Genomic DNA, 25,636 nt, shown 5'->3' with positions numbered 1-25,636 from the left:
GCAGTGTTGTTTCTAGGCTTTGCAGGAGCAGTCGAGTGTTTGCAAGTTGCAAATATCAGGGCCGCAGACAAGATGTGTGGGAGGTGGTTAATGATAATCATCTCCTTAATTTTTTTTTTTTTTTTTCCTGTCCAGCACAGATGCGGTGCTGGAACTTAACTCATCCGTTGCATTTGACAGGCTCAGTTAACATTTTTGCTCCTCCTCTTAATAATGCTGTGACCTGCATTTAATCTCTTTCCTCTTCTGCTGCCTGTGTCCCCTGATCAAAGAGCTTGGTGTTGGGCTCGTGCCATCACGAACAGCTGGAAAGCTGGTGCTGGACCCTGCGGGTTTGTTTAACCCTATTCAGGAATTGATCATCTTTTGAATGGTTCTTCTTCCTGATTTAGGAGCTGTTGGATGGTCTAAGTTAAATTTATGTGGGGCTGAAAAATCCCTGGTTTGAACTCAGTCTGAATCACTCAAGTCATTTTATGTGCCAAATCCATGGCCATTGATTTCTTTCATATGGGTATGCCTATACGTAGCATATAGGTTGCGTGTCCTACAAAGCATTTGGGTGGCCTTTTTTTCCCCTGATACAGCTTGTCCTAGATCCCTTTGTCATATGGCATCATGCTTTGGTTTTGGTAATTCTTATCAGGTTTGATTACACATTGTTTACCTTCAGACTTGGTAAGAGTTATTTTTGAATGGCACTTGAGCTTCAAGTTGCAAGATATGGAAGACCAAGTCCTTCTTGCTTTATTGGTCATTTCAGTTGCAGAAATTTAAGTTACAGTTTCTGAGTCAGTGTCTCTGTGTTAGAATTAAGTTTATGCTTGTGCCCTATATTAACACATGCATTTAAAGTTGAGTTGTTTTTAATTAACAAATAAGTCTGAAGTATGATCTTTGTTTTAGAGACTGAGTAATTTACACTTAGATTTTTTAAAAAAACAACCCCAACATTTAAAGCTCAGTAATTCAATTTATACAACAGGATTAAAAAAAATGACTGAGCTTTACTTAGCAAATATCGCTGTGAATGTATAGATCTGATGACAGAAGGTCTCATTATCTGTGCTTGCAAGTAGCCGATAGATAAAACACACTCCATCTTCTTGCCGTCACAAGACTGTTTTTGCCTGACAGACTGTTCCATTCTGTACAGGGGGGAAAAATCCAATTAAAGGTGGAAAATTGAATTTGGAAAAGACTTAGTATGCCATCTTGTTTTTCCCCTTACTAAATGCAGGATTAGTCGTGATTGCATGTCATGGTTATGCCTTATGTAAATGAAAGAATTCCTCTTTATTTCTCCAAGTGATCACTCGATTTAAGAATGCTCTAGTAGGCTCTAAGGTGACCCAGGTTTTCTGCAACATAGTTTCACTCAGTCAAATACACACTGATTATTTAGATGTATCTATCTTAATAAAATTATAAGTAAAGGAGGAATGGATTTAGCCTGTTTCTTTTTTCATTTTTATTTTTATTGTTTTTCCTTTGTAGCTGTTAGAATCTGATTCTGAGAGGCATCTTGTCTCCGAATTTTTGATGGATGAAGAATTTGACTGGCTGCGTAGGAAGGAGGAGGGGAAAAAATGGCAAATGAGAAGGCATACTCCACTTGAGTGCCAGAACTCATTGCAAGATCTGAAGTGTTTTTTTTCCTTAATAATGTTATTTAAAGACAGATCAGCATTATGGATTTCCAGTAATAAGAGCATCACTAGAACAGAGACAGCACTGCTGCTAGGCTGTTGCAGTCGGTTGGCAGCATGATTAGCTCTAAAAGGAAAAATGTAATTATTGTGGCAGCAGGAGCTGGCAGGGTGCCTCTAGGGGAAGGAGGAGCCGGAGCAGAAAGCTGGTTACCAGGTGGTGATTTCAGTAGGACTAGGTGAAGCAGAAAAAGCTGGAAATGGGAGAAGCTGCATTTAGCAAGCAGGTCGAAGCAGTGATTTTGTTCTGGTGTGAGGACAGAGTCAAGGTGGAGTGGAGAGGGCAGCAGTGATTCCCTGCTTGGGCAGGGGCATTGGACTAGATGATCTCAAGAGCTCCTTCCCATCCTCAGCAGCTCTGAGGTTTGTGTGGAGGGGTCTGCAGATAGGTTTGAGAGCACATGCGCAAGCTGCTTGCAGCCCTGCTCCTTTCCTGCTGTTGCGTTCCCCAGATTTGCTCTGCCCACCCCTGGAATTTGCTTTCCTCGCTTTTGCTGAGCTTTCTTTCTCCAGCTTCCAGGCTCAGTGCAGCAGAGATGTCATTGCTGGACGGAGCAGCGAGAAGAAAACCACTGGCTGTAGGAACATCACCAGTTGCTCTGGTCTGCCACAGCACTTCATTCAAGTGTTTTCCTTCCTTTTCCCTTATGGAAGTGTTTAACATCACTTGGAATTTGTGTAGATACGTAGGCAAGAAGGAACACAATGACACTTGACACTAAGAAAGCTTCTAGTCTCAATTCTGATTTCAACTACATTAATGTAAATCTAGACTTCATTAGGATGCTTTTGGCTGACATCTGTTTAACTGTTACCATTTATCTGGTCCTAGTTGAAGAATGAATGCAGATGTGAGAAAACTGTGTTAGGATACTTAATTAAGAATTAATGTTTTAACATTGGAATGCACCCTTTGAAGTGAGGGGAGTTAGTGTTGAGTTGCAATCATTGTATAACGGAGCCGTTCTCTCGAGCTGCTTAGGCTTTAACTAGAGCCAAAGTGTACAGGACCTGAGGCTGTAGCCCCATGGCGTGAGTTTGTCATTAAACATTTTGTATTCAACAGATATCCTTGCAGAAAGGAAATCTGCTTTATGAAAAGGTCTGTATTATTTCTTTCCTATGTTTCCTAGACACAACAGCAGAACAGTCATAAGTGCATAGAAATACCTTGGCTCCCGGTGTATGTGTCATTCGTATCTAAACCAGAGACTTTAAGGCAAAACGGTTTATTTAAGAGAAGATGGCCAGGAAAGGGTCCCATACAGGAGCTTGCCGCCTAGCTTGATTTTTATGTTTCCTTCCTGTGGGATCAGCCCTGCAGACTGTGCTTCTTAGTTTTATATGCTGGATCTCATTCTGCAAATTTTCATGTGAACATGCCTTGCTGCTGTGCTTGTTTTTACCAACGCTGCTGTAGCTTCCCAAGTAAGCTATATTTGGGTAATTGGGGGAATCCCCCAGATTTTCTAATGTCATGAAGTTTTTGCTAAAGTATGTCAATTAAAACTGGAGAATATTGTTGAACTTGAGGTCCTCATAAAGCATACATTAAGAAAAATGTCATAGTTGTTTTTAATTACTTGTTCTCATTGCTGTAGGCTAGCCTCTCCCATACTTTAATGACTGTCAAATATGATTGAAAGCTCAAAAGATCCTCACTGTTAGTTACATTCCAGGGTTTGTTTAGAATGCGTAACGTCTTTCAGGAGCTTCTGAAATGTGGTATTTTTATTTTGTGTTTTTCTTTGGTTTTAATTCTTAAATGATCCCTCTTTTCAGATTTCAAATTATAATCTATTTCCTGATGCATTGCTGACGCCCCGTGAGCCATGTCAGAAGTACTTCCAGGTCAGATGCCCTTTAAAAGATTCTGCTATGCAAATATGTGAAACTTTCCTCTTCTTTTCCTTCTATTACCTCTCAGGCCCATATTTCGCTTTCATTTTACACTTATACATGAAAAAGAGCAAGCACTTTCATTTCTTTTTAACGGTGCCTTTTGGAATAAACTCTTGATTCTGCTTTTTAAAACCTGTTCCTATAGAGAATACAATGCAAAAAAGTCTTGTTAGAGGTAAAGACAAATCGGTCACACGCTATTTTCTGTTTGCAATGGCATTTTCTCTCTCCTTCTTCCGTCTCTGTAAGGCTTATGATAAGATTGAAAAACGTCAATAAAAGCCATTCAAGTAATAGTGTTATTTGTATTATTATGATGCTTAGAAAATTGAGACTACTTTGTGTTAAACACATTATAGTAGTGAAAGTGTATTAATCTGTATCTGTAGGTATGTTTCTAAACATTAGAAAGTATGCAGTTGAGACTGTGTTTTGTTTTAAAAAGCAAGCTAAAATCATTAATGAATTGCTGATGGCTTTGCTAACTACCTAAGTGCTGTCTTTAAGCACAATTTAATAATATCATAATTATTCTCAGTAATGTCCTAGTTATTTTTAGTTTTTCACCAGAGTCCAATTTTATTTTTTTTTTATGGTACTCTATTTTTTACTCACTTAGAACTTACCACTGTTCACCTACTTTAGCTGAAATACATGTATCAACCCAGTGATTCCTGGTCTGTTTGTCCATTTGTGTTTGCTTTTCAGCAGAAGGCAGAGGAGTTGAAAAAAAGGGTGCCCCGTGCCAGTAGCATTGTCCTTGCCTGTGGCCAGGCAGCGCGAGGAGCTGCCCGAGCAGGGGGGACAGGGACTGCCTGTGGCAGGGTCCCTGAGTGCAGGACCCCTGGCACAGGGTCCTGGTTAGCTGGTGAGAGGGGCACAGCACCAGCCTGGGTTGGGCACCCCTGGGGACAGGGGGTCAGGGTCGGTAGGAGAGACAAAATAAAACCTATGGGAAGTCGGCACTTGGAATTTCGGTCTTGAAATTACAGGCATGTGAAGAAGCTGTATTTCCTTTATGTTTTTAATTACAAAGTTGGGATGTGCTTCCTCTGGGAAAAGTGACGTGTCTCGAGAATCACCATGTCCTGTACAAAGGAGGAGGGACAGGCTATTGCTCTTCTTGCTTGTGCTGTTCTGCTGTGCAAGCTAGGGTTTCTTCAGTGCATTTAAGCATTTCCTTGCATTCAGATGTTTTCCAGGACTTTAGTTAGTCCTGATTTGGTAGCAACTTCTGCCCTTGAGATGCAAGACCTTTCCTTTCCCATCTGAATTTCTTACTCTCTTTTCGCCTTTTTTGTTGCTTCCCTTTTTCCCACCTTTTTATCTGTTTCCAAGAGCGAAGGGGTGCCGGCTGTGCGTATCCTGGAGCCTGGCTGGGGATTGCAGGGTGATGGCCAGCGAGCAGGTGCCTGTCTTTGAGAGGAGAGCCTGCTCCGCTCTGCGTGCACCTCCTAGTACTGCTTGCATGTTCATTGATCATTTGATCGTGACAATTTGATCAATGGATCATTTGAAAAAGGGGTTCAGGAGGGGAGGCGGTGTCTAGTGCAAGGTTCATTTTGACGTTTTTCTGCTTGTGATCATATACCAACCTGACTTAGCACCCAACTTACAAACGCTGTTTGGGTTGCAAAGACTTCTGGAGGCTTTGGCTCAGTCATTAAGCAGTGTAGCCTTGTTCATAGGATCACAGAATACCAGGTTGGAAGGGACCTGAAGGATCATCGGGTCCAACCTTCCTTGGCAAAAGCGTGGTCTAGGCAACAGGGACCTTTATCAAGCATAGTAGTAAAACATAATAATGGTTTCTTTGTGCTTATTCTTACAGTATTTTTGATAAGCGAAATGCTAACGGCAGGAGACTGGCTAAAGATAATCTGGCAGGCAGATACTTAAGCTCTATCTGGGAAGATTATTTTTTAAGAAATTTGTTCAGTGGTAAAAATAGCAGTAAACGTTGCACGAAGCAACTCATTTGTATCACAGAACAAGAATAAATTTCGGTCTTGTTCCAGATTGTGGGAGTTGTATTTATTGATGAGAAAAAATGCTTGTTTTAATCTATTGAAGCATAAAATAAAATATAATCTAGTGAAATCCGTAGATGACTGTACAATTCCATAAGATCTATAGGTCAGGCAGTGGGTCAAAATTATCCTGCTCTATTAATTTATTTCTTATGTGACTTCTGGATTGTCAGACTTTTAACTGATTCAGAAAAAATACAAGTCAGCCAGTCCATAAACACAAGCCATTTCATGTTTTTAGATTAAAGTGTGTACTTTGGTAACATTACATAGGATCAGATGTGACCTTGCTTGCCTTAGACTTGATTGGTTTTAGGTAAGGTGCAGAAAGCAACATTCATTGATGTATTTATATGGGAAGTACATTTACAAAGTTCCTTTAAATTATGTGATGGTTGTGTTTTAGAAGTCTTTTGTGGCTAAAGCTGAAATTCTCTGTAGAATGTTTGTTAACTGTTACCTAAGCTGATGGCTTTTGCACGGTGTGCGTGGAGTGATCTTCTGAAGAATTTGCAGTTGGTCTAGACTGAGTGGTGCTTGAGGAAATGGCAGACATGAAAATTTGTAAAACTTAGTTTAAATTCTTATTTGAACAAGTTCTAGAAGTTGTTCTAGGTGGGTGATTCAGGGAACAAAGAGTATACTTGCTCTGCTTGCTTTTAAATGAACTGGAGGGATGGTTGGAAGTGTGCGGCTTTGACAGCACATCAGAGGAGGGAAGGTTGTGAAGTGCTCCTTTTCACTTGTGTGTTTATGTATATGTTCTTTTAAAACCCATATATTTAATCTCTTGTAAATCTGTACAGCAGCCATTTCTATCATATATCAAATATACAAGGATGCAGCACAACTCATCTGGAATGATCTGTCATCGGCTAGCTGAAATTATAGCTTTTCATTCCTGGATAAGCCCCAGACACATTTTTATGTACAATATAAGCAGTCAGTGATATTGGAGAATTAGGAACAACAGAAAGGGTGTTTCATGCTGTGGCACATGGGAGTGATTTATTAATTGGCCTCTAATTCGGTTGCCAGGTGTCAAACAACAGTGACAACTACAGTATGTAAATTGAGGTGTTCATGAAGTATTTGTGCAGATTAGTGGGAGCCATAAATAGTACAGGAATAAATTATAGTTTTGAATAAATATATTTTTGATAATTTTTCATAGTCTAAAAATCTGTTCCCTCAACAAACTTAATATTTTTTTTCAAACGTGAGCTGCAGCCCTGGCTAACAAAAACCATAAACATGTCTACAAGTAGACAAAAGGATGGTTTTATGTAACGGTGGAATTTGTGTACTCTGCCCTAGAATGTATGTTTTATCCTTAAGTTTGAGCTGTAGGAATAGTGAGCCATCTTTGTGTACGGAGCAGCCCCTTTTTAAAAGTTGATCGAATTAGAGCAGGATATTTTGTCAAGCAATTTCCCCCCACACCACCCCCCCCCCCCCCAATCAAATCCACTATTGCAAAGCAATCTACTTCTTGTATTCCCTATGTTCTGAGCCTCTACTTCCCCCTACAAAAAAAAGGGGGGCAGAAAATAAACAAAACCAAAGAAATGGGAGGGGAGAGAAAGACAGACAAAGAGCAGAGAAAATGCAGGTGTGAAGAGGCAACAGCTGACTGGCTGGTCAGGCTTAAAATGAACAGTGCTTGAGTTCTACCCTAGATGAAAAAGGAGCAGCATCTGCCTGCGGTCTGTTTAGAAATTTCTCAGATTTTCTGCCTCCTAGTGATGAGCACTTGAGGAGATCTTCCCCTCCTTGTTGGAGGTAGAGGTGGAATGCTAAAATGAAACGATGGTAAGGATGACTTCTGGACTCCCACGCATTTGCAAAAGGCACCATTCCTGTCCCCAAGCCTGTGTGCTACAGAAACAGACATGAAAAAACTGCCCTGAAACTGCCTTGTACAGGGTCAAGCTTTCTGCTTTTTCTCAGCTTTGCGGTCCTGATGATCTCTCTGTGGTTTTTTTCTGCCTCTCTTTTTCCTTATTAAATAAGCTAAGCTTTTGTCTGTTCTCTTGCCCACTTAGGTTGTCGTAATTTTCATGCTGTAAAACAATTATGTAAAGTGCCGCATCCCTTGACCAGAAGCCCTAGCAGAATAGTGTGTATAGTGAATGTGTTTCACGACTGTTTCTTTTGCTTTTCTAGTCGATTCCGGCGTGGACGCATTGGCAGTGTTTATGGCAAGCAGCAGCACGACAGATGTTGTGAACCGCAACAACCCCGCCACCCCACCGAACACCCTTAACCTGCGCTCCTCTCATAACGAACTTCTGAATGCGGAAATTAGGCACACAGAGACCAAGAACAGCACTCCTCCGAAATGCAGGAAAAAATACGCGCTGACTAACATTCAGACAGCCATGGGTCTTTCCGACCCTGCGGCGCAGCCCCTTCTGGGGAACAGCTCTGCCAATATAAAGCTGGTGAAGAATGGAGAAAACCAGCTCAGGAAAGCCGCCGAACAGGGACAGCAGGATCCCAACAAAAACCTCAGTACCACTGCGGGCGTAAACGTAACTTCTGAGAAGTTTGAAGGGAAAGAGCCGATCCCACAGGATTCCTCTGGCTCTGAAATACTACCTTCGCAGCCAAGGAGGACCAAGAGCTTCCTGAATTACTATGCGGATCTAGAGACATCTGCTAGAGAGCTAGAGCAGAGTTTTGTTGCAATGGAAGATAAATCTGCACAAAGCAACAGCCAGGCTTCTACCGTTATTGTCAATGGCGAAGTCCTGCCCCGGAAACAAAACAAGATGTCGAGCCCAGAGGATGGCCAAGTTGCCACGGTGTCGTCAAGCCCTGAGACTAAGAAAGACCACCCAAAAACTGGGGCCAAAACAGATTGCGCCCTCCACAGAATTCAAAACCTGGCCCCAAGCGATGAGGACTCCAGCTGGACTACGTTGTCCCAGGACAGCGCCTCGCCGAGCTCGCCTGACGAAACAGGTATGCAAGTAAAGGCTGCTTGTGGCCACTCGTTTAGAAATGTGTTGCTTAACCCTTCTCAGCTGGTGGCTGGAAGGAGAGAGATGATTTAGTGGTGCTTTCAGTGGGGAAGTGGATTGCATCAAAACACAAGCGCTGGGCTTGCACGGAGCTCCTTATCTGCTTGGGAATGCTTGGCAGCCTCCCGCTCGGTTCTAGTCACTTTGCTGCTGCTTTAGGAAAGGCACCAGTGAATGCTATAGGCAAGGTCCTAAAAATATGCTAACCGCACCTTTCGCTAGCTTATAAATAATTGTTTTTCTCTAATCAATGGGTCCATGTTGTGAGAAGTGAGCGTGAGGTTGTCTGGAGTTGCTGAACTACTGATAGGTGCCTGCACACAACAAACTTTTCTGAGCGATGGTTTTCAGGTTCAGCAGAGATTTTTACTTTTCTAATTGAAATCTTTGTGAGTGTCCCCCCTCCGCTCCCAGTCATTTGATGGTATTCTTTTATTTTAAAAAAAGTCCTGCCAAACCTTGGGTAATTTAATTTCTGTGTTTTGTTTTCTCTGCATGGCAGTTCCATACAGTAATTCAGAAGCTGAAACCATGGCATTTCATATTTTGGAAGCCTGGGCTCATTAATTATTTGAACAGTAATGATGACTTCTGCACTGGCTCTGTTGTGATTTACAACACATCTGTATTATTTTAAAACTCTAGAGATCTCATTTACTCTAGTTAATGGACTTTGTTGCTTTTTTTGTATACAAGTCAATATATAAAGGTGCAACTTCATGAAAATGAGGGGAGGCAATCCGATTCTTCAGAGTGACATGGGGCTAAAGAAGTTTGTCATATTATTTGTATTTTAAGTGATTTCTTTATTACTTCACAAAGACTATATACTGTTTGGAGGCCAGCATGATCCAAATCCACAGCTGCATTACATGTCGGTCATGCATGATATGACAATAGTGGTTTTTATTTTAACGTATAGGATTTTTAAAAATCACAACCAGAAATACCCGCGTGATGTATAATGGATATTCTGATCTTCTTTTTGATATGTAACAAACCTTGGCTGTTAAGAGAGGAAATTTTTGTGAATTCACCTCTTCACATGCAAAATGGAAAAGTTTTCAGTTTACTAAAATTGAGGTTTGAGTTAATATTATTTCTCGGGATACTTGATGTGATGTGTGTGAAACATTTTCTGGAGAAACTATCAATAGAAGATATTTAGATATGAGAAACTGGATAGAAAATTTATATTCACTGAAAACTAAATTAGAGTAATTCCAAATAGTATAATTAAATAAGGGTGGCCTAAGATGCTAAGAGCTAGCGTAAGTTTTGTTTCTTTTTAAATAATATGTTTAAAATTTTCTTCCTACACGTGTATTGCCACTGTATGGCATATGAGTTCTTTTCGCACTCGGGAAGGGGGATTTTCTGAGCTCTTTTGAGGCGTTGGCAAGCTTGCTTATTTAAGTAACCAAGTGTTAGCTGAGCTGTTGTTTGTTTGCACTATGGAAATAAAGGGAAAGTTTCCTCTGCTGAGTATGGGGAGTTTCCCCATTTAAAAAAAAAAAAATTAAAAAATATCAATTAATAAAGCCCTCCGAGCTCACCACTCTTCTAAAGAGAATAAAGGACTTAAAAAAAACCTCTGCTACCTTCACCATACTAGCAACCAGTGTATTAAAAACAGACAGTTATAGAAAAGTGGATGTCCAGATATCTGAGTTCAGTCTCTCTAAGAAAAGAGTAAAAATAAACAGAAAGCCCTAGAAAACCTCAACACTGCCTTTCAGGATCAAAGTAGTAGAGGTGTTTCTTTCTCATCTCTGTGGTCACTGTCAGAGCACCAAGTAGGACATAGGACCTGTCATAGGGGATTGGATCACTGGTTTTAAGATGCCTGTATATATAAGTATTCATAGACTCTAAAAACATTCAACTGTTGTAGCTTGCAACTTACAGACATCCATCTCTTGGGATTATTTGCTATCTTGAATTTACTTCCAGTTTGATAAAATTGTTTCATTAAGCGCTTCCAGTTTCTTTCCAAAATGGACTGTCAATTGATGCAGAAGAGAGCTAAGAAATAAAATGTTGAGTTGCCATGGATGCCAGGACAGCTTTTGGACATGATAAAACGGGCCAGTTTCTAAGGCTTCCCTGCAGCTCCTTCTGGGAGGCTGAGAAGGGGCGTGCAAAAAGCAATGCAGCTGGTGTAGAAAAAGCAGAAATCACAACTGGTGCAAATATCTCCAGACTTACTCAGCTGGGGGAAGATTTTCTAGCTGTTCTCAGGAGCTCCGGCCTTTTAGATTTGAGTAATGTGCCATCCCTGGGAAAGTTCATGTATCTCCAAGGATGTCTGAAGGGTAATAAAATAGGAGGTGAAATAGAAGTTGAGTAAATGAACTGAACTTTCTTTTTTGAGGCAGGGTCAAGAACAGTTCAATGTTTTGCATTGTAATCCTGTGCATTTTCCATCTCCTCCAAGAGTTCCTTAAGTTACCTCACTTGCCAAATAACTTGGGTGGTACAGCAGTGGGTGGAATTGGAAGCACTGAAGGAAATCAAGTACCACTTGCTGCTTCCCGAAACCCCTTGCACCCTTCTGCCATGCTGGGGACAGAGAAGTAGTTTCCTTCAAGCAGAATACACATCCGATGCATTTTTGTCAGTGGTGGTTGACTGAAAGTCTGAGAGATTCCCAGGGGGCCGTTATCTAGACCCTCTGAGGCCACAAAGTAGATGTGAGAGCCCACGTTTAGGAGCAGGCAAGAAGAAGAAACTTCAGAAAGTGAGGATTGGTGGTATCTCGGCTCACTTGCGATTGTCTGATCTGGTTTTAAGCATCCCTTCAGTGGTGGTGTTGCCCCAACCTGCTCAGGCTGTCTGCTCTGGAGGCATGTGGTGCTTTTCCCTGCAGTAGATCTTTCCGGTCTTTTTAGCATAATCTTTCATTCCTTGTTGTCCCTGTGTGCCAGCATAGGTGAAGGTGAGCCCTCCTGACTGCAGAGTTGTGCAGTGAGCCCTGCTGATGGCCATCTTGGAGGTCTGAGGTGTTGGGCACGGCCAGGGCTCCTCACTGCCACTGCATCTGGGTGGAAGGAGAGCATCGCGTGGGGTCTTCGCGGCTCAGTGCTCTCCAACCCTGGTGTTTATGCTCCGGTAATAAATGTTAAGGATCAAAGGGAGAAAGGCATCTGGGAGAAAAATCTGCAAAAGCAGACAGTTTTAGTCGTTCGACTCCTGTAAGAGGAAAAAAACCCTATCAGTTTTGAGAACACTTAGTCCATTAAAGAGTGTAATCCCAGCAGATACCTGGAGAATTATTAAGGTTCCATACAGAGATTATATTTAGCCCTTTAGTATACACAGGAGTACGAGGTTAAAAATAACAATACACTTCTTTCAGGGCTTCTCTTTGTTTTTTTTGTCTTCCTCTTCCCTCTGTTAACACAATTCATTATTCAAATCCTGGAAAACTGAATGTTGTTTTGTGGGGTTTGTTTTGTTTTCATGTGTTTTGTTTTGGAGGTATGTAATTCAAAGGCCCTGAAAAATCCACTGTTAATTGTTTGCACTGAGGGTGCATCATTGTTTAGACAAAATCCTCCTGAACTCTCCCTAGGGCAGGATACTTTTACTTGTGGTCTCATGAAAAGGTGTTTTCAAGAGGCTTGACCTTCTCTCTGAACGAGGAGGCAAAAATAAGACAATGCAATTTAAAGATGCAAAACAACTGGCTGGTTATTAAACAAATGTTAATGTTGCTGATCAGTAATGTTGCTGAACAAATAGAATAGAGTCCATTAATAATGGAGGAACCTAACACAACAAACACAGTACAGTATAAGAATTGTGTTTTGAGAAAACTCTTCTTTCTCCTCCAGAGAAATTATCTGTATCCGCTTTTTGACAAAGGACTACATTGACTTCAACTTTCGGAGACTTTTATGAGCACTTTTAGCTTTCTAACTAACTTTCTGAGATTCAGTGCTTCAAAAAATAAAGTGTCTGGGGTGACTTGAGAAGCAGAAAAGACTTGTAGACAGCAAAGCAGTAGGGTGTCATCGAGACGCATGTGTCAAGCCCTAATCTAATGGGTTTCAGGCAGCCGTTCCTAGAGGCAGGCAGGGGCTTGCCACTGGAGCCGATTGACACCCAGCACTACAGGCGGTCCTCCCCAGACAAGCAAGATTGTCTCCGTTGGCCTCAGGCACCACATCTCCTCCGGGACCTACTGTACCCATCCAGCTGAATCTGCTGCTGTTTGGGTAACCAAACACCAGCTCCAGATGTCTTTAACACTGCAAGTGGCCCAGAACTGGTTTTAAATCATGGGGAATGCTTCCACCTCTTCTCTCCAGAAAATTTCCTCAGTCTAATTTTGAGAGGAAACACCTCTTTTGTTATTACACCATCTACCTGTTCTTTCTCCCTGTCTCTATGTATTCACCAGTTTCACCTACATTTTATGAATCTGTGGTGCAAACAGCAGGAGTCAAGCGTATGCCCCAGAGCCCAAACCTCGTGGAGGATGAGGGTGGTGGTTTTTTTTTTGTTTTGTGGGGGTTTTTTTGTTTTGTTTTGTTTTGTTTTAGGAAGCTCACCAGAACATCTGTAGAAGGCAGGCATATTTCTTAAGCTTCTTATCTGAAAAACAGTTTCAGTGGAAAGTTATCCCCCCTTAGTAAAGCGCAGCTCTCTATGTGATAATCTCTAAAGAACTAGGAATGAGAATTCTCTAGGAAAAAAAAAAAAGAAAGGGAATTTCATGTGCCTCAAAACCAAGAAAAATACTGGAATTTGCTTTTGCTTCTTGTTTTATCTTAATGTGAACAAAACCCCCTCTTTCCAGAGCAGGGAATTGCCCCATAATTAGGAAGGTCTCTGAGATGTGGGGCACTTGGTGCTAGAGCTGCAGGTTTTCTTGCTGTGGGACAGTCGCCCTCCTTGCTCCCTTCAGAGCTGTGGGAGGCTCCGCAGGGGCAGCAGCCTCCTCCGGCTCTCCGCAGCCTTTGGCTTGCACAGCGCTTTGTTTCTCCCTGGTTGAAAATGTCATTTACAGGGGTATCAAAAGTACAAGTGCCCTCTTTTTCAGGGAGTGCTGCCACTTTATGTGACTGTCGTATACCAAATGCCTGTCTGCTGCTGGTCTCTGAGCAAATCCGGGAGGGCAGTTTAATAGCTGGTTACGAATAAACGAGTTCAACCCAGTGCAGAAATGACAACGATGAGACTGGCCCTGAGGATCCGGAGAGTCACTCTCGTAAATAGAGCCAGGTATTCTGAAATAATAGTATGTCTGGGTAGAATAGCCCTCTAATACAATAAAAATTACAGCAAATCATGAACTAGTCAGACTTATACCAATGGTCAGTTCTGCCTCTGATTGTAACCAGCATCTTTGACAAAATTAAAATGGATGTCCTCTTAAAAGCACCATTTTTCCTTTGCAGTACCTATCTGATACAGACAAGAAGTACGTTATTTACCACAGAACATGTTTTCTGTGTTCTGTGTGTGCAAAAAGATTTATGGTAGTTGAAATACTTTCAATTACACTGCAGATAAACACAAGTCCTGTAATACTAGAGAAAGAATATATCATCATCTGTACAATTGTAGAGTTCTAGGTGAACATCCAGTTCTTAGGTTTTGGGGAATAAGAGGCTCTAGTTTACACCTGCTATGTATCCTAAAGGTCTGCAACTTTATATTGAGCTGCTTTTTTTAATCCTGCATGTTTACTGATAACCATGTATCAAGAACAGTGCATGTTTTATAGTCTCAGACTTGACCATTTACTGACTGCTTAGGAAATAGGAAAGGTGACTGTTGGTGTGTATCCCCAGTGTTTGTATAGGTAACGCTCTGTATGTGGAGTAACTAACTCCATGTTTATCTTCCTTTTAGCTACCCCTGTAAGAGGATTTTAGGTAAGAAAAAGTAAGACAGTTAAAAAGAAATAAAACCTAGAAGACCGCACAGTTACACAGTGTTCAAAGTAATGATCAGCATTCAGGGTCTGCTGGTAGAAGGCCATAAAATAAATTGAAATTGATAGTAAATTGAACTTGAAATACCACTCTTTTGAGTACACGCTGCTGCTATCAGTTGCACAGGGAGGCTGATTGCTGTGTTTGGGCAGTCAGGTCAGTTTTACTCTGTGGTTCTCAGTGGAACTACCTAAATCCATATCCTGAGTGCTTGGATAGTGCTCTGACTAGAAACCCAAAACTTCCATGGTAAAGAGAGGTGATCTGCACCCTTTTGAATTGGGATAGTCAGTAAAAATAGGTACACAAAAGTGAATTAACGTGCTTAAATTCAGGAATGGGAACATAGATGTTTTATACAATAGTGATTAGCGTCTTCTCCCAATATCTGTTTGTAATTACCAGAATTTGGGACTATGGAACAGGCTTTCCAGGACATGTTGTGTGGTCACAGTTGCAGTTTCATGCTTACTGTTTACCAAAAAGATAAAGAACTATTCTTTATTTCGTCAGAGCCATTTGTTTTCCTCCCTAGGGAGGGCTTGATTCAACTGCCTGCCTGGTGTCCCTTGAGGTGCCTGGTAGTGTCCAAGACAGGCGGCAGAGAGGAGGCAAGAACTAGGACGTGCATTGTAGAGGAGCAGCCGCAGGCCAAGTGGGACACACATCAAGTAACTCTCACAAATCAATTAACCAGCTGGATAGAGCCTGCAACATCTACCCTGCAGTGCAGAAACAAAATCTGTTCCTTTTCTGGGTCTGGCTTTGCTTTAAAAATCACTCCTTGGTAAATCTCTGCTATATTGTGCCTAAAGGGTCTAGGATGGTTTGTCATATTCTTTCCGAACACAGCTCTTTCCCAGCGTGACATCTCTCCCTGGGTGTTCCAGAGCCGGGGGAGGTTGAGTTCAAAGACAGTTGCCTTCAAGTGGCTGTGCCCTGACTACCAAAGCATTGCTGTGCCTTGACCAGTGCTTCGGCTAAAATAGTGTCAAACTGTCCCTGTCCTAACTGATATAGCTTCATTAATTTTGACATTATTCCAGCTGAACTCCTGGTCACTTGATGGGACCTGCTGGAAAATGTGGAATGCTGGAGAGGGAAAGTGAAAGGCGACATCAGGGAATAGAGGTTGTGGCAAGACAACAGTGAAAACTGAATGCCAGTGTCATACTACCACCTGGGTGGAAGCTATAGAGTAGTTCACAAGATCTTCAGAGCACCACAAGTTTCCCCTAACTCTGTAGTGCAGTTTACATTAATGTGTGATGTTAAGAGATATTAGGATGTGCTTTTTATACAGGGTTCGTTGTGTGTTGTAGCAGAATGGAAGACTTGTAAGGATCTGTACGGAAAACTCCAAATTTCAGAAGTGGTGAACAGCTTAATCATGTCTGGTACTTTACTTGACAAACTATTTTTGGAACCTTTTCAAGCTTCTGTTGTTTCAGGGGTGGACAGATGTAGTTCTGGATCCTGCATGTCCTCTTTGAGGTTGAATGCATCTTGCTGAAAAAGCTCTTCTGTGCCTGGGATAGTGTGTTTTCACAGGTCTCTCCTGAGACCATGGAAAGAGCTCAGGTCCAGTCAGATGCGGGACCAAGCAAAAAGGAAGGGAAGAGAAACCAGAGAAGGTAATGGGGAAAAGTCAGGATCCTGATAGCTCTTCCAGAGGGATGGTAAGGCAAGAAGTTGCACGGAAGAAAAGCCACCATCAACTGATATCAGACTAACTGCCTTTAAAACTTCTTTAAAAAAAAAAAAGATCCCAGTTCATAAAACTGTGCGAGTAATAACAAATTACAACCAAAATCGATCCAGTAAACCTCTGCCTCAGCACTTCTGAATGCTGCATAGAACTCAGGCCAAACTCCAGTCCACCTGATTGATGCTTTGAAATGGGTATAGAAATCTCTGGGGAAGAGAAGGAAAAACCAGTGTTACCTTTGGGTGGACTCTTAACCTGCAGCCCCTGTTCATTAAGGCAAGCTGAGAACAGGAGTATATTCAGTTAGGTGGGTTCTGTGTGCTCCGGAGCTCTTTGCAGCCTGCTTGTTTGTCACCTTCTGTGCTCCTGTATCTCAGCCGCAGGGGAGGTGTGGTAGAGGAATGTTATTGCTGATCATCAGACTGAGTTTCTAGTCTATACAGTGGCCTCTGAGCTTTTGGAGGATTGCACAGTTGCTGGTATAGCAGTGATTCGCCTAGGTGTACAATGCTGGGGATGGCTGGTATAATTTGAGGAGTTTCCTGCCTACAAGTCATTCCTGCCTCTTTGCAGCTAAATCCCCTGCAGAGTGGAAGCCCCAAGCCTGAGCTGCTGCTGTTGTTTCTCTGAGCATCTGCAGTGATACCAGCACCAGGCCCCAGTACCAGTGGTGAACTTGTCTCACCTCTGCTCTCAGCAGAGGAGAAAGCTTGATGGAGGAACAAAAGTTGTGGAGTGGGGAGGAAGTTAGGGAAGGGTTGGAAGATGGGAGTGTAACCTGGAGGATTGTTGAGAGGAGGGACCTACTGGAGGGGGAAGCAAAAAGAGAGTAGCTGCAACTGTGGAGATAAATGAGAACTTGGCACAAACTGGGGGGAAGGTGGAATAAGCAAAAGCTGGAAGCAAGTAGGGGTGTTCGTAGTGAGTAGGTTAGGCAAGCAGGACCAGCACAAAGACAGCAACAATAATCAGGACGGACTAAGAGTGAGAGTAAAACAGCAGAAGCGAGAAACTCCCCGGCTGTGGGGAGTTTGAGGCTGGGATGTTATTTCACAGAAGTTCTGAAAACTTACAGCAGGCGAAACCAAGGAAGCTCTAGGTGAAAGTTATTTAATCCTGAAGTACTACTAAGAGAAAATCAAATCCTTGCTCAGGAGCGAGTTCAGGCCTTGGTGGAAGGAGATGTCTGTGCAGTGAGGGGGACAGACCTAAATTTCCCTCAAGTTCCCGCCCTGGTATATTTGCACCTGTAGGTATTTCTTTTAATATCCCCAGGTTAGTGGCTCCTTTAGACCCTGGTGTCTCAGTGCACTGGTTTATCACGCGCTTAACTCTCTCACAGGCCAGCTTTAGCTGATTGAAATTCAGTTCAGCTTTAATTAATGACATGGGATTGGCTGGAGTGGGGTTGTGGGTCCCTTGAGTCACAACTGTGGTATTAAACACGCAGCCACCTATAGCATGTACCACCTAGATGGAGCTGCAGGCAGCCTTGGGTTCGTTGCTGATGCATCAAGAGAAGGTGGGCAAATTCAGGGCAGCACCGAGGATCTCCGTGGGCCAGGAGAGGTCTTGCGTGATGGGCCTTGGCATGCTGCAGAGACCTTGCTCTGAACTCAGTCCTTGCTTGGGAGTTGGATGTATGGTCCCTGCCTTAAGGGACATGGAGCCTTTTTTAAGCAATCCCATGGAAGCATATATATTTGCCATTAAGGCTCAGTTGCTTCATTTGGAGAGGTATGGAGCCCCTGGGTAGTCAGCATTAGGTCGTAAATGTCCAATATCAGGATGTCACAGAGCTCAAGATAATGACATTAAGTGGGTTTCCTGTAGTGTCTGAGATGCGGATTTCTAAAGCCTAGCAGTGCGTGTCCTTTGGTTTGTACGGTAGATTTATCCATGATACTTCAGTGATGAGAAATCCTCAGGGGGAGAGGGAGAGGACAGCCCCAGATCTGAAGCTTATATTTTTTTTCCTCCCTGCTTATAGTGTGTCTGGGACATTTTAATCCATTTTTATATGGTGTTATGTTACAGGAACTGCTTTTAACCACTGTTTATGTTTATCATTTTATACGTACATCATTTGATACAGTGGACTAATTTATTACCTAATATGATTTTCAAGCGAAAGCCTTGAAATAGCCAGTCTCAGAACTATTCATGAAGCCGTTCCTTAATGAAACTATTTTTTTTCCTAAACAGTAGCATAATTTAACATTAACTAAACTAATTTTTCCTATTATTTTGTTTTTAATTGCTTTTCAGTTGACATTCTGCGGGGCTAAATTGAAACGTGAAACACTTCTTCAGTTATTAACTCAAAGTGATAGTTGCAGTGTGCTGAGAGATAGGTATAGTACCACCGTGGTAATACTCAGGAGTTGTAACTCTGTAGAGTGCGTTTCTTGTTTGTGCATAACTGATAAAATGCTCTAAATCTAAGGTTATGGCTTCTTTTACTTTTTAGAAGTGGATTTTTGGCTCTTGCCTGAACCTGGGAAGTTTTCATTAAGAAACAAAGGAGCCTTTCCCTCCTTCCCTTCTCAAAATGAAAGCCAAAACGCACAACTCGGATTGGCCAAATTAATTTTTAAATTAGAATACATACCCATTCAGACCTTAATTTAATTTTATTTCTGCTCTGCAAGAAAGAGACAGTCAGTTACCCTGGTCATTTTGGCTGACATGATTCTTGGCTTTGCTTAAATTATTGATTATAGCAAGGGGAGGGACTTTGCGATGAGAACAGCGCTCTCACTAATAGAAGCCTTTCACTAAATCAATTTCTACCATTGCTGCAATGCACCTTCGGGGAGTTAGAGGTTAGCAGCCGTAAGAAGAATCTTGTCTTCAAAGAATGGATCTTTGCCGTACATTTTTCTAAGCCTTTTCTTTTCGTGTTTATACAGGCAGCTAAGGAGAAAAAACCAACATAAATATATTTCCAGGGGTTGATTTGCAGGGCGAGGGGCTGTTCTGGTCCAAAGTTGAACTGATTAAATCTTGATGTGATTGATATCTAAAGGCTTGTGGGCTGAAAGTACTGTTTCAAAAGCTTGTCTCCTGAGCAGAGTCAGTCAGAAAATACATCAATGTCTTGCAAGCTGGAATCAATTCAGTAGAGAACGCACTGTATGCACACGCTGCTGTAATTCCTGTATAGCCATCCCTCTCATTTTTTCCTGGCTTATTAGAAAACGCAGTCATTTATATGGTCAACATGTGGTGTTTCCTCTTGAAAAGGGGTGGCTTTTCTCTTCTCCCACCCAAAACACCATTCCTCATTAGATTAATTAAGTAAGTGTCTGTTTAAACACAGCAGTGTATTTTCCCATATATGAGTTGGAGATGCTACACAGAAGGAGAATATGAAGCTGTTGGGACATGTATATAGCAAACTTAAAGGATGCTAGTAGCAGATCGGTACATGTTGAACTATACAGGAGCATCTAGTAACTGTAAGTAACACTTTTTTTCTGTTTTACTTTTTTGTAGCTCTGGTTGACAATGTCAGAGCTCTGGATATTTAATGCAATTATTTTATCTGTTAAGAAAAATTCTGCTCAGTGGAAGATCAGCTTAAGTTGCAGAGTGCATGGTGTGCAGTTAATACTGTAGAGGTATCTGTCTGAATGCTCATCTCTTCCGTAGTGAATTGACAAGTGATGTTTTAGACTTGTGATCCATAAAGCTCAAAGGTTTTTACATAGGTTTAAAATACATTGTGAACTGGACTTCTAGTTTTTCCTTCAGACGTCACAAATCCCCTCCCCTGGGATTGCTTTATTTTCCTTGCAGGCAAAGGGAAGAAAAAAGTCTGTCTCAATAATATAAGCGCAGTACCCCATGTCATTCCCTAAAGTTCAAGGTAAAGCAACATTTGAGATAGTGAGTGACCTTTTGGGGGTTAGAGATGTGAGGTGGTTTATAGCCAGTATTTGCTTAGGATCTATCAAAGAATATTGTCTAATATCTTGGACTTTTTTTTTTTTTGTTCCTTTGGCCAGCCTTAAATCAATCAATTTGGCCAGGTCAGAAAAATGATCTTTTGTTGGAAACCTGGTTCATGCAAAACCTTTACATAACTTTTTGTCTTCATTTGCAGATTTGTAATGAAATAGCATTAACTGTATTTGCTCCCTACAAAAACTAGTAATAAAAAATAGTGGATCTGGTTTGGCTTTTGTAAAATTATTTGAAATTTGTTTCAATAATTTTTTTTTTCCTTTTGTAGGCAATCCAACATCATTTGTCACACTCTGTAGCAGGCTTTCAAGATAACATTTCATGTTAAACTCAAATTACCATATTTTCTTTTGTGCTTAACTAAACCAGAATAATGAGTCTCCCTTTTTTGCCACTGGAGCCTGTCAGCAGATCGACTCAGGAAGTTTGTAGTCTGCTGACTACGTTAATTTCCCATGGTTAATTGTTCTGAAACATAACCAACACTTTTTTTAACAAAGAGATTTGAAAAGTAGAAAGAAGACATCAGAAAAATAGACATTACAGGGCTGATCTTCCACTGGTGTAGCATAGAAGTTTATTTGACTTTTTCTTACAGGACTGATGTTTTTTTTACTAAAATGTGTGTGTTGGGCTTTGTAAAATTATATTGCCTATGCGCATTCAGGATACGTATAGGAAATAAGGCCCTTATACAACCATCAAAATGAATGTGTGCTCATTAACAGAATATAATTTTTCTATATTTCTCTTGATTTCATGTCATAGTTGAATTGTCACTTTCATAACTGTACTCCGGATTCCTGTACTTCAAATACAGCAATTGTACTTCTTTATGGGAAGCTTCCCTTTCCTAAGGTTATCTAATCCTACAGTTACTTCCCAGGGAAAACGCAGTTTCTTAAAATAAGCTGCTCTGGGAGTACGGTGACATGGAAATCACCCCATTCTCTGTTCCTCCAAGTGGCTTCTGTCCACATCCACTTTGTTTTTAGTTTCAAGAAGCTGGTCCAGAAAACAGTGATGCATGGTCCATAGTGCTTAACACTTCCCAGAGGAAACCTGCCTTTTTTGGGTGCTCAGGTGTCTCTAACTTGAGAGAGACTGCTGTTAATGTGGGACAAGCTTCAGCTGTCCCAACATAAAATCAATTGAGCTGCGACTCAGGAACTGAGTTGTGGTTTTCTAGGAATGATGCAGAGGGGTGGATTGTCTCTCTGACAGGAGCAGGTAGAGATGCTGTCTATGTGTTTGACCAATGTTTCAGGTTCACTGCTTCTAAATTTTGCTAACATCAGTGTAATAACTATTTGACGGTATTTAAAAAAAAAAAAAAGACAACATCTACTGATTTGAAAGTTGGGCTCCCTGCAGACCAGACTTGAAATACTCTAGTAATAGGGATTACTGGTTGTATTTTTTTAACCTTTCTTTGTATGTATTCAGCTATACAACAGAAGCTTTAGTGTAGGTGAGGGAACATATTTAGCATTTGCACGGTACATCTCTCTTATTTTCCTCTGCTAAACCACCCCTTTTGCAGACAGGGCAAATGGATACACTGAGCACTGGAATCAGAAAGGCTCTTCAGAAGGGAGGGGAGTGAGTTTTCCGATCTTGCTCTTTTAATATTAACACGTTTATTTTACATCCTCTTCTTAATTACACAAGAATGCTTATAGATAACATGCAACTGTAAAGGCTATAGTACTGATGAGCAAGAATAAATGCTTCAATTTACACCAAGAAGCCAATTAAAAACTAAATGAAAACAAAGTTATAAATTTTTCTTGAAACAAATACACCTTGTCTCCGAACGGGAGTCTAAAAAGAATGTGTCTTCAAAACCAAGAATCGGTATTAGTCATTGTTTATCTTTTAGGGTTAAGCTTTCATTCTAATTTTATTTTCGGCTTTTTTTGGAGGGGGAAACATGGGAGATTCTGCGGGTTGCAGAGAGAGGGTTTTTTGTTGGGTTTTTTGTTTGTTTTTAATGGACAAGCTGCAATTTTCTTATGATTTCAGGAGTTGGGGATTTTAAAAGTACTAGATATCACAAGACACAATACAAAATTGTAAAAATTTCTGTAAAAAATGCTGAAAACCAGTGTAAGTTCACAAGAGTAGTATTCCATTTCTCTAGTGTTTTAAAAGTAAACTTTTTGAAAGGAATGAGCCTTGCAGGTTGAATTCTGCAATGCTGAACAAATCTACTACCTTATTTGGTAATACCCTAAAGATCTTTTGGTGGGATGTGCTTTGTTATTTTATGACTTGCTGATGGCTAAGGTTTATTCTATTTATTAGAATAAAGAGAAAGCTCTCTTTGTTTTCTCCTGCAAAAGAGTCAGTGTAAAGGCCACCAGATCAGGTTATTTTGACTTAGTTATTTTTCTTTTGGTTTATCACTTTACAGATGCTACGTCAGGATTTTATGTTGTGCTGGCCACAGTCTTTTGTCTGGGCTAATTCTGCTTTCAGAAGGTAGCAGGATTCACTGAGAATTTGTTATCAGTGCAGAAACAGTGACTTTCTAACTAGCATCTCACATCCAGTATGTTGCTGTAATCTCTTCTGTCTATTTCTGATTTTTTCTGGAATGCAAATAATATAAGGGAATATAAGACTGTAAACATTTACTGACATAAGAGCTTTTTTGAACTGTGATAATTGTCATATGTAAAAGCCTGTAGTTTAAGTGGTGTTAATTACCTCCCAAGAGCAGTGGGTTCTGCAGTAATCACTAGATGAGACATGCTTTTAGTTACTGCTCTTCATGGTAGTTTGAATATGTTCCTCTTTCCTTATTCGTAAAGATATTTAAGCCTGATAAATTACTTGCCTCTAAAGAAATTTTTATCTCTTAGATGGCTCCGTACAATTTAGTATAAAAGTAGTGATATCTTCCTTTTAGATGCATGTTAACATAAAATTGGAGGTGACAAATGTGTAAGGATAGTGACATTCAGCCCCATAACTCCTGCATTGCTGTTGTCATATGAGGTTATTGTGTATCTCAGAGTAGGAAACTCTGTACCTTTGTACTTTTGAGAATAGATTTATTGTGGATTTTCCTTCTGGGAATATAAATATCTCCCTTAAAGGAAGCTTGGATATATCGATTTAAGGGTTCTCATATCAAATACAACTTTTTAATCACACGCAATATAATTGCTGTCGTTGCTTTTATCAAGGTCTTTCAATAATGTTGTTAATTCCAGTATTTCCATTGCAAACTAATATACTGACTGGAAGCTAGAGCTCGCTTTTACAAGAGTTACAGATGTTACAGTTCCACTTCTTACGTCACCAGATAGTACATGAGCTTATAAGAATGGCTGTATCCAGCAGACCTTAAGCTCACATAATTCTTTATGGGTCGCCTCTGACTGCAGTCAGTAGCAGAAACTTAGAGGAGCAATGAAACCAAAAACCAGTGCTAGCATAAAGTGGTCCTCCCTCTATTAGATCTTTTTCGCTTTCAGCTGTTGGTGGTTTTAGGGCTTTCAGACTTGGTATGTCATTCATGTTATCTTCTTTAATTGCTCTTGATAGACTTTACTAACATGAATTTATTTAATCATTTTTGGTCTCATTTGTATTTCTGGCATCCATAACATCCTGTGACCATGAGCTCCATAATTTAATTACGTGTTGTATGAAAAAGTACTTCCCTTTGTTATAAAATTGCTCTCCAATAATTTCATTAGGTGCCCATGGCTTTTCTGTTACAGGAACCAGTAAATAACAGTGAATGATCATTTCCTTTCCATCCTTGCCGCCTTCCCACCATTCATGATTTTACAGATTTCTGTGACATCCTTCCCTCTTCTCTGTTATTCCTTTTCCAAGCTCGAGAGTCCTACAGCATTCAACGTCTCTGCCTGCAGAAGCTGTTTTATCTGTCTTCATGTCTTTTCTAGTTCTGCTACGACATTTTATAATAGGGCATGTGGAAGTGCACGCACTAGTCCTGTGATAGTTCAACACTACATGAAAACTGTAGGCAAAGGGATTTCTGTCTTGGTGTTAGTTCCTAACATACAACTTTTTCAACTGCCAGTGAATACTCGCTGCTATTTTCAAATAATTCAGTGACCTTGATCCTTCCAGAGGAATTGCCTGCCATTGTATATGAGCATTTTATTTTATGAGCAGAACAGAAAAGTAACAGTAAAGGAACTCTTAAGAAATTAGTAAAACCCAGGATTTGGACATCTGTGTGATCAAGAAACTGAAAAGTGAAAGCTGTGCATTAGAAATCCAGCTCTTGAACCTACGTGTGTCCTAATCCTGTAGGACCTATTTGCAGCCTTTTGTTTTTGCACAGCAATGAAGGTAAATGTAAATCCAGAAAGGAAAATCTTGTTGTCTTATGTAACTGTGATTTTCCTGCTTCCCAAGACTGTCTGCAGCCCTTTGGCATGCCCACAAATTGTAAGGTTTTCACCAAAGATTAGATACTGTTTTCAGCTGGGGGAAGGACCATGCTGTTGCTTGTGCATCTCTTGTTTTGCTGTTTGGTACAGCTTGTGATGACAATCAGCTGTGTCTTTTCCATAGTGCTAATAGAACTTAATGGCTTGTGGTCCATCATATACTGGAGATCTTTTATGTATTTTTTTTTTATTGTGCTTTGTCATGTTTACATTCTTAGCAAGCATGTGGTTGTTTTGAGGGAGACTCTAGCTCTGGTTTCGTAGTAAAGGAAACTTTTGAAGTTGTTATATTCTGGGCATATGCAGCTTTAAGGAGAGGTTGTTCTCAAGTTTTCAAAGCAAGTAGCTATTTTGGTAATATACTTTGAATCAAAGGTGATGAATTGTAAAATTAATCCCTCCTTTTTTCTCTCTCAAATGCTTGTCTGGCATAGGACTCCAGTAGTTGTGTGTTAGGTTTGTTTCTGGTTGCTGTTTGCTAAGTTAAACTTACCAGGATGATCAGTGATGTGGTTATTTTTCTGAATTTTCTTCTAATTCTTGTTAGTTGTTACGTCAGAGATAGCATTTCTATCTCCTTAAACATAGATTTTTGAATCTAGCTTCAGTTATATGTATAAATCCATCTCTGAAAAATAAATACAAAATTGAAGTGCTGGAAAGTCATGAAGTAGATGCGAGAATGAAAATAATGATGTCTCTAGTGCTAGATGGGTGCTTTCAAAGACGATTAACATCTCTGAGTTTGCTCAATAGCAGAAGATACCTGAACAGTATGAATAAAGATTTAATAGAAAATTTATACCTATGTAGTGATGTGAAATACTTAAATAAACTTCTGGGCTACGAGAGCCCAGTGTGCTCTCTCAGCAGGCTTCCCGCTGCCATGGGGGGTGAAATACAACCAG

General features: G+C 40.7%; 1 protein-coding gene across 17 annotated transcripts in view; it reads left to right on the top strand.

Moving 5' to 3' along the window:
• The window catches only part of APBB2 (amyloid beta precursor protein binding family B member 2), a 190,858-nt gene that overhangs the window by 78,884 nt on the left and 86,338 nt on the right, over positions 1 to 25,636 (top strand). For 11 of the 17 annotated variants that reach the window (XM_063336967.1, XM_063336968.1, XM_063336966.1 and 8 more), the window contains one exon: positions 7,808 to 8,608. In XM_063336967.1, the coding sequence (XP_063193037.1) occupies positions 7,808 to 8,608 (801 nt within the window). Of the gene's footprint in view, positions 1 to 3,491; positions 3,561 to 7,807; positions 8,609 to 25,636 lie in introns of all 17 variants that reach the window. The other 6 variants (XM_063336981.1, XM_063336980.1, XM_063336977.1 and 3 more) reach the window with 1 other exon arrangement.

Source organism: Chroicocephalus ridibundus, chromosome 5, assembly GCF_963924245.1.
Source record: "Chroicocephalus ridibundus chromosome 5, bChrRid1.1, whole genome shotgun sequence".
In the NCBI taxonomy this organism is placed as follows: domain Eukaryota; kingdom Metazoa; phylum Chordata; class Aves; order Charadriiformes; family Laridae; genus Chroicocephalus; species Chroicocephalus ridibundus.
The sequence above is the reverse complement of the archived record's forward strand: the minus strand, read 5'-3'. Positions and strand labels throughout refer to the sequence as shown.